Source organism: Frankliniella occidentalis, unplaced genomic scaffold (assembly GCF_000697945.3).
Source record: "Frankliniella occidentalis isolate FOCC.00 unplaced genomic scaffold, Focc_3.1 Scaffold36, whole genome shotgun sequence".
In the NCBI taxonomy this organism is placed as follows: Eukaryota; Metazoa; Arthropoda; class Insecta; order Thysanoptera; family Thripidae; genus Frankliniella; species Frankliniella occidentalis.
The window spans coordinates 867,355-876,472 of NW_026267166.1; the positions used below are offsets into that span (position 1 = coordinate 867,355).

The 9,118-nt window shown below is 55.3% G+C and overlaps 1 protein-coding gene across 1 annotated transcript in view; it reads right to left on the minus strand.

The window, feature by feature from the left end:
- LOC113202424 (rhythmically expressed gene 5 protein) overlaps window positions 1–9,118 on the minus strand; it is a 29,613-nt gene that overhangs the window by 1,007 nt on the left and 19,488 nt on the right. Inside the window, exons 3-7 of the mRNA XM_052266246.1 lie at window positions 2,631–2,735; window positions 2,366–2,482; window positions 1,547–1,684; window positions 918–1,095; window positions 28–712 (exon numbers count right to left, since the gene is read on the minus strand). Of these exons, the coding sequence (XP_052122206.1) occupies window positions 577–712; window positions 918–1,095; window positions 1,547–1,684; window positions 2,366–2,482; window positions 2,631–2,735 (674 nt within the window). The 3' untranslated portion in view covers window positions 28–576. The remainder of the gene's footprint in view (window positions 1–27; window positions 713–917; window positions 1,096–1,546; window positions 1,685–2,365; window positions 2,483–2,630; window positions 2,736–9,118) is intronic.

A 9,118-nucleotide genomic window follows, 5' to 3' on the forward strand; every position in this document is an offset into this window, starting at 1 on the left:
CAAAAGTGCGCGGCGTGAGTCATCCACCTGGTAATTTACACACTGGAAAAACACAGGTGCTACTTAGCACCTTTACTGGGTGCAACATAAGTTTTGGGGGTGCTATAAAGTGCGTAACAACGGTGTCGCAACGATGTCGTTACGTTACAACTATCGTTCGCAGGGCGCCACTTTTATATCGTTAAGTAGACAGAAGTGGCATATCAAACGAGTAGTGTCATCGTAAAGATAACGTTTTTATCAACAACATTCATCCTCACGGCGTAGAGCCTGTAGCATACAGGTACTGAAGGCCTTAAATCTAGCACATATTTGTGGTGGTAGCACCTTTTTTTCTAAAGGCACTGGGGCACTAGCATCTACCAAGGTGCTGCATAGAACCTATGTTTTTCCGGTGTTCAAAAAAGAAACATAAATGAAACGTACACTAGTACTAACCAAAATGAAAAAAAACATGAAAATTTTCTCAAACTATCACTTTTGCATGAAAAACAAACTTTTTTTGCAATGATGTACGACGCTGTCAATTGCGAATGGTGGGACTGCGGATAAAGTAGGGTTGCGAGGCGGCCCCCGCTACTGTTGGTGCTGGTGGGGTCGAGGCGCTATCCTGAAGTTCATGCCGGGGGGAGGCAGGGCGAACTTGGCGTGGGGTTGCGACGCGCTCACCAAACGGCTGAAGTGTCCCGCGGGAGGTGGGCTCGGCTGGTACCTGCAGGGCAAGCACAACACACGATCAATGAGACAATTGCTCGTCGTACAACATGGCCGCGGTGGCCACACCACGGCCCCACCATGGCCACACCATCACCATGGCCACACACCATGGCCGCACACCATGGCCACACACCATGGCCACACACCATGGCCACACCATGGCCTCACCATGGCCCCGGTGGCCACAGCCTCACCCTCACCTGTCGTGGTCCGGAGCCGCGATGCTGGAGGCGGCCGGGGTGGGCCCGCGGTGCCGCGGCTGGTGCTGACGGCCCGGCGCGCGCTGCTGCAGCTCCTCCAAGGAAGGCATGGGGTGGCCACGCATCAGCCGGAACTCCTCGGCGTCCTCGTCGCGCGGCATCAGCCTCTCCGCGTCCCCTGCGACCACACGCCATTCAACTGTGATGACCTCCCATAGGTAGAACATAATCGTCAAAAACTCGCCAATGACCCTCATGCCACTCAGAATGAGCTCAATCTGGCCGCAGTAAATCTTGAGGATGAGCGTCATAATGCGGTCATTATGACATCACTTTGACGAACATGTTCTATCTGGGATCGCACTATAGGTTCCTCAGAATAGTGCGGTTAAAGCGTATCACACAAACGGTTAATACCGTCGTGCACATTGTACAATTGAACGACAACTTTACAAACTGTTAAAATGAGAGGAAACGAATCGTCCTGTGGGTCAGGAACCACCCCAAGGAGAGCAAGGCCCATGCAAATTTACAACATGGCACACCCGCATAATGGTTATGCTCATGCAAATATACATATACGATATTACAGGGCAGGCGAGGACTTGCAGAAGTCCCCCGCAACGTACCGGGAACAGGCGAGCCGTCAGGCATGACCCGCACCACCATCGGGCCGCTGGCGTGGCCGAAGACGAAGCGGTCGTCCTGGTCTTGCGCCGCGGAGCCGGGGCCTCCCAGGCTGTTGCCGCCGTCGGTGAGCTCGCCGTCTGCAAAGGGAACAAGGGGTGGGGTAGAGCGGGAAGGGGGGTAGAGACGCCCGTCCCGTCACCTCATCCAACCGATCTGGGAACGAGGAGGGGCCGCAATACAACCAAACTTTGTACAGAGATTGCATGATTGCGCCCGATGGCCGAGCCGATGGCACATATTAAATTTGTAATAATTTAACCAAAATTGGAGTATGCATACTCAGAGAGGAAAATGAACAAAAGTCACTTTATTCCAAATGCTTCACGTTTCACCCACGACGCGTTGTGGCGTTTGCAACATATCTCGCGTGACAGTTCCTCAAATAGTTTTCAGTTCTCCTGCCCCACCATTCCCTTGCAGGGGGCACCTCCTACTTTTTTTTTTACGACCCATATGGAATACTGACGAGGGTGCAATGGTCTCACATGCGCATGCACCTTGCAGGCTCACGACTCCACGTCGCCTGCCTCTGCACCGCTCTGCACGCACAGAAACAACCCGGAATTCCACCTTCTTGCAGAGTTGCAGTGCCGCTGAACCACGTCGTCGGTGGGGGGCGAATTACAAATTGTAGCCGTATGTACACCACACCGGGAGTAGAGAACGGGGCCGTCCAAATGGGGACGGTTGCTTCCCATACCCTGCAGACTGGCTGTACACTTTGTTACAGGTATTAGGGCCCCTGAGCCTGTTCTCACCATCCTCATAGACGTCCTGGGCCTCGTTGCGCCGGGAGGGGCTGGTGCTGGTGGCGGCGCTGGGCGTCGGGCTCACGCCGGGGCTCTTGTAGCTGCCCTTCATCATCGAGTCCCAGACTGCGCACAGGAAAAATAACAAACTATGGAAGCTCTGCACGCAAGCGGCGGAGCGAGCGGGTTGAAATGCATCGCCACAAAACTGAATGAACTCTGGTCTCCGAAATGAGACTTTTTTTTAACGGTTTAGCAGGTTATGTGGACTTACTGATGTCTTGAGCCCCCCGCTGGTAAGGGTCCATCTTGTCGAGGCTGTCGTCGTCCATTTTGGCCAGGTTGGTGAGCCCGTACACCATCAGCACCTTGTTGCAGTCTGCAGGAGAAGGAAAACGAACGTAAGTAAAGTCCCAAAACTGTATTTCCATACCAGAGTGACAGTTCGGTGCTTGTGACTATGACTGTAGGTGGCGGTCCCCCGTTTCACACGCCCCCCCCCCTCTTCCCCGGGGCCGCCCATGGCGCCACCGACATGGCATAGCCTAACGCGGAAACTGGCCCAGGGCGGTGGCCACCGGGCCGCCGGGGCGCCGGGCCGCCGCAAAGTACATGAGCTTCCCACCTCCATCGAGCGCCGCACGGGCCGCACCGGGAAAAGAAAACACGCGCCGAATCGCTTTAGTGCGAGGGAAACTCTGGGCGGCGGGCGGCGTGTTGTACTACTTTATATATAAAGTATATCGGCGTCGTAAATTCACAAAAGTTTGGTAAACTCGAATTGTAATGTAAGTTGTAAATTTACAAGAGCGCATTTTTTTTACTCTCCTATAGATTTTAGGTCGCTACGTACTCCATGTATTTTCACGATTACAAATTGTAATTTTACAACAAGGAAAATTTTCCTGTCAACCTTCCTACTAATTTTCACGTTGTAACGCCCGGCGGTTAGACTGCACCGACGACTGCACCGCGCAGCACGGGCGTGTGGCTCGGGCCCGCCTACCCGCACGGCGCTCGCCGGGCCGATCTGGACAAACTAACGGCACGGATTCACAAATAATGCACCGTATCACACGGATTTGTTTGTCCGGGCGGAGCAGCACGGCGACGACGCATACAGGAGGCTTGCTTGCGCGCCGCCGCGCCCCGCACCGCGCCGTGCAGCGCTGTGTGCTTCCGGCAGCCATAGAGAACGCGCTCAGGCGTGTACAGCATGCGTTATCTGCTTCCGGTGCGAAGGCCGCTCTAATTTCAATGCGAATTAAACGCATTATGGGGAGCGGCGGGCGATGAGCGTCTCTGCATACGCACAGCAGGCCGTCGCCAGCCAGGACGAAGACCACCCCGATAGTTACGTCGCGAGGGGGACAGTATAAAGATAGATTTTCTTTCCGGAAAAAATCGAAAATGTTCCAGAAAGGAAAGGAAAAAATTGCAATAGTTTCAGAAAAAAATCGGGAAGTGGTGAAATTTTTCAGGAAAAATAAGTTATGATAATATGAAACGAAATATTCTTGAGATATTCCCCCAAAAAATGCTTAACTGCGGAAGATAATTATCCCGACCCGTGGGCAAAACAGTAGTTGTATTTCACTCCCCCGGCGTGGCGCGGCTCGCCGCGGCCGGGCCGAGGGCCTGGCACACTGACCCGGAGTACAGCAGACTACCAGGGCGTGGGAGGCGAGGCCTCGCCGTGCCACGGCCGTCCTGGGATATCCTGGAGGCACCTGGAGGCGCATGGAAGGGACCTGGAGGCTGGAGCGAGGGGGGGGGATGACCTCAGGTCAAATCATCTTCCCTCGCGCGCCTCGCGGAAATGTTTTCGAGGCTAGTCGAGCAAAGCCCCCCCCCTCTCCATCCAGCTCTTCCGTGCCGCTCCGGGCTAAGGGATCGTCCAGAAAGTACGTCCGTTTTTCTTAGATTCATTCAGCAAATTATGGGAGCTCGGCGCCTGCCTCGGCGCCTGCCTCGACGCCTGTGAGACTCGTGGTAGGCCACCCCGCAGTACACGCATGCAATGCAGACGACATGTTGCCTACCCATCCGGCGCTAAGAGACCTTGCACAGGCTAAAATTGGCAGGTTCGTGACGGCAAATAACGAATGACCCTTAAAGATTGTGCCTGAAATTTCCTGTACGGAACCTGAGACAGTCTAACACGTTCCCTGCGGCTCGTTGTGGTCCCTATGATGATTTAACATGGGAGCCTGGACACACAGTCGTCATGCCGCAGGAAAAGTGCTAAATTAATTCTGAGTGTACGTCACAAGTCACAAAAAGCAAAGGTGTTTGGGGTACAGGGTGGCGTTACATAAATTCTGTTGCGAACATCAGCAACACGCAAACATATTTTTTTTTTTTTTTTTTTTTGCATTTCTCATATCGCTAAATGGAATATATGTGCTTGCACTCTTGAACTTTCTCCGTCATGTTCACAACGGTGCATCAGAGGGGAGAGAGAGGAAGAGAGAGGAGGGGAAGGGAGAAAAGGGTTCGGACCGGCGGCGGCACCTCACTTCAACTACATGGGCGGTCTGTCACCCTATTGGGGGAACGCGTTTGGCGAGTCGGCGGAACTGGGCCACGCCCCTCCCCCCCCCCTCTCCATACTCCCTCCACGACACATCTGCATACAGAGATGCTGGCGGGCAGCTGGTCCAGCTCCGGCCAGTCCGGTGCGGCCCGGCCTCGCGGAGGGTTAATTGCGTGTTATCACGATGCGATGCGATATGCAGCCCGGCAGCCGGCAGTGGGGCCCCAGGGCCCGGGGCCCGGGGCCCGGGGGGCGCCACGGGATGGGCGAGAGGAAGGTTATGAGAACCCCTGCCTGCCTGCTCCGCTCGGCTCAGCCCAGCCTTGCTGCAGGCTGTTTGCGCGCGCGCGCGCACACAAGAGCTGCTGCGGCTTTATCAAGATTTCGCGACTCGGAATTTAATAAGAATAATGCAAGATATATGAAGACAAAGTCGAGACGGGTTTGCCGGTTTTGAAGGATGTCATGTATAAATACGAGAAGAAGGTTAGCAGGGTGTCGGGGGTGGGGAATAATTGTACATGCGCTTATTTGTGCGTACCGGATGGCTCATCACGCCGTGTGTTTGTCTGTGTCTGTGTGACGCATAAGAAGAGGTGTGAGCGTTTGTTCCTTCCGGAGTTCGCATCGAGAGGTGACGGCCGCCGCCCTGCCCTCTGCGCCACGCATTCCTTGATCCCATGCCAGCCATAGGAGTGCCCCCCCCCCAAACTCCCCCCAGCGCCGCACCCGCGCACTGCACCGCTTGTTCCGGAGCCCATCTCCATAAGGTCCGGCTCGCTTGTCGCCGTGTAAGGCGATGACGCCACGGGCCCCGCCCCACCCCGCCCCGCGACGTCCTGACGTCATAGTACACGAACCAGTGCGTCAACAACAAGCGTGACCTGGCCCCTCACCGCGTCGCGGCTACGCTCGCGCGCGCTCGCTGCACCGACCGCGATGCGCGACTACGAGAAAGAGAAAAGAAATCTCTTTACCATGTCCGTCGTGCCCCTCCTCAGTCCCCCCCCCCCCCGCACCCTCAGCGATACGACCATTAATTCGCTTCTTAATTCCCGCTGCCTCTAACGACCCTCTTTTGTCCTTTCCCAGCCATTAGCGGAGTGTGAGCGAGTGAGCGCACCTCCTGGGCGCGAGGAGCCAGCCGCGGGCCGTATAGTAGGGGCGCTTCGCTTATGTTGCTCCCACGGCGCACGGGCCCGACCCTTACTTCTCCACCTGTCATCTTTCTCCCCCCCCCCCTTCTCTCTCTCTCTCTCTCTCTCTCTCTCTCTCTCTCTCTCCTGCTTCCGTCCAGCCAGTTATCGGCACTCTGCCATATAACTACTGTAGTCGCACGCATCACCCCCTGTAACAGCGTCGTCGTCGCCGTTTCCTTGCGGGAGCCCCATCTCATATCCAGGGAGTAGCACTAAAGCAAAACGCCTCTTACACGCGCACACACACTCACAGGCACGCACACGCACACGGGCACACACGCACGCACGCACGCACGCACGCACACAGGCACGCACACGCGCGACAGACCTTCGGGAGAAAGGGGCGCAGTTGTTATTACACAAGCGCGGCCTCCTCATGACGCCGATGGATGAGGCTCCTCCTGGGAAACGAAACGGAAGAAATTCTGCGAATAACGCGCCGCGGAGAGGGCGGGCGAGCAGCAGGCGCGCGCCGCGAAATGCACTCACCACGGCCCTCATGGCAGTCGGAGGACCCTGCGAGTAGACCCAGAGGAACGAGCGCCTTTTGATTTCACGCCAGAAAGTACTTTCGCCGTTGGAAATTTTTTACTTTGATTTTGATGCTGAGTTCAGTTTATTTAAAGGGAATTCCCCTTAAAGGCGTTTGGATTTTTACACCAACCCCTTAAAAATTCCCTTTGCAACAACGGAAGCACCTTTTGACGTGAAACCAGAACCAGAGGTGCGTTTTTTTTGGGTGTATGGCGCGTTCTCGTCGGATCGGCGAGCCACCACTCTCGAGTACACGCCGCGCAGACTTTCGAGTTTGTCAACACTCTGAGCAGTGCAGTTTGCGCACTCTTCCGAGTGACACCACCGTGACATGTGCTGCCCGGGCCGCCAGAGAGGGCCCCGTATGGGGGCTCATGACGACCGAGCCGCTCCCATCAGGCCGGGCGATGCGGGCGGGAAGGCCCTCCTCTTAATACCAGCCGCACGACTGCATATCTCATGGACCCATGGCAGACGGCGCCGGGTCCATGTGTCAGTGCCATGGGACGGCGGACGCCAAGTCCATTCACAGCCCGACGCTAAATCTTTTTACTTCCAAGATCCTTATGGCTCAGTCACGATCAGTCACGATGATACACTCGACACAGACTCGCATTCACACACAGACACACATACGCGCGCGCACCACACACAGACAAACACACGTCCACATGCGCGAACTCACGGATACGCGCTAGCGAAAGGAGCGGGTGGAAAGATTTGCATACAACATACTAAATGTTCGAAATGAGGCATGGATATGGATAGAGGGGGAGAGAGTTAATCCCAAACCAGAATTTGTATCCCCCGGCTTGAACGTTCAGGCAGATTGGTAGAGGAAGAGAGAGAGAACGGAGAGATGTGGCGGGGGGTGAAGGCAGGCAGGGAGAGAGAGAGAGAATCGGGGGAGGGGGGGAGGGGCTTTCCCCTTCCACGCAGAGTGACAATCCCCGCGGTGGGCCTGGGACTCCCCCCCCCCCTCCCGCGCCGCTCGGTTGTTTTTCATTGCCGCCGGCTACTCGCCCGGCCCGGCGTGGCGTGTCTCTATATGTTGTGCGGAGATCAGAGCGCGAGGAGAGCGAATTTTCATCCGAGCGCCTAACGAGCGCACCACTGCCGCGGCCAGAGCAAGCGAGAGATATGTGTTGTCTGCAGGCGGGCGACCCGACCCAACCGGTGGCGACGCAACGATTGCGCTAAAGGCACCATCTCAACTCAACTACTTCTCGGTACTGGTCTGCTCATTTCATAAGTTGGTCGATTAAAGTCTCCGAGCCGAAATTTAGGCGTTCAGAGAGTGCACAACTCTTTTTGTATAATATTCAGACCTTTGTCACAATTTTTTTTGTTCACTCTAAATTGACTTTTAGGTGTAAAAGTATAGGCCTACGCACTACGCACCCAAATTGCCGATAATATACCTCGTCTAAAAAGAATGTTACAAATATCAATTTTGGGGGACTTAATCGGTCGGTGGTCCCCGCGGGTCATCACGTCCACGTCATTCCCTTCGGTAAAATACCGCAGTCGTCTGTCTCTCTCTCTCTCCTTTTCCCTCCCTCGTCGACGGACCATAAATCAGTAATCGCAGCTAGATAGGAAAGTGGAGGTTGTAAATGTTGTCCGTTATTGGCTTGTCCTGCCAATAGTGTTCTCCTAGCACGCGCCAGCCTCCCCCTCCCCCTCTTCCCGCACACTGCGACCCGCCAAACTCGATTCGGAGATAAATTAACCATATTAAGTCGTTTCGTGTTAAATATAGGCCTTTACAAATACTCTACTGCGAAATGTTTTGCGCGGAAAATAATGCATTAGAAATTTAGGGCGGGTGGTCAGCGCCGCCTATTTAGGTCCATCGCGCCGTTAAGCCAGTTCGTCGTCTCGTCGCTCTCAGCGTCAGCTGTAAGGCTCGACGATCATTTCTCGTAGTGTACTGTACAGTGAACACAAACAGAAAAAAAGACGGACGCTAAACTGCAATAAAAAGGCGGCGAGGAGGGATTTCCGAACCCAAACATTCCCCAGCCTGCGCGACCACAAGAGCACGAGGAACGATATTCCTCTCGTCCGATGCTTGCGCGGCGCCGCTACCGACGGTATGCGCCGCGTCCGCTGTTAGACTCGCTTTTAGAAAGTTTTGCATGGCTTTTTAGGAGGCGTTGCCGAGCAGTCTCGCGCGGGGCAGCCGCTCTTTTTTTCCACATACAATGTACGAAGACGACAACAGCAAAAGGTTTGCGCTGCCGGGCCGCGGGGGCCGCCCGTGGGAATGCGCGCGCGCGGAGAGGGGAAGGCCCGCGCGAGCCCGCGCCGGGAAACGGCGGCTGCAACGGCGATAGAGTGGAGGCGGACCGCGGGGTTTGAGCGATCCCCGAGAGTGTGGGAGAAGGCGCGAGGGTGGAGTGGAGGACGGCGGGGAAGTTTCGGAACGGATATAATACGAAAATGTCGGGAAATACAATGAGTACTTACAGCAAAAGGGATGCTGAGGTC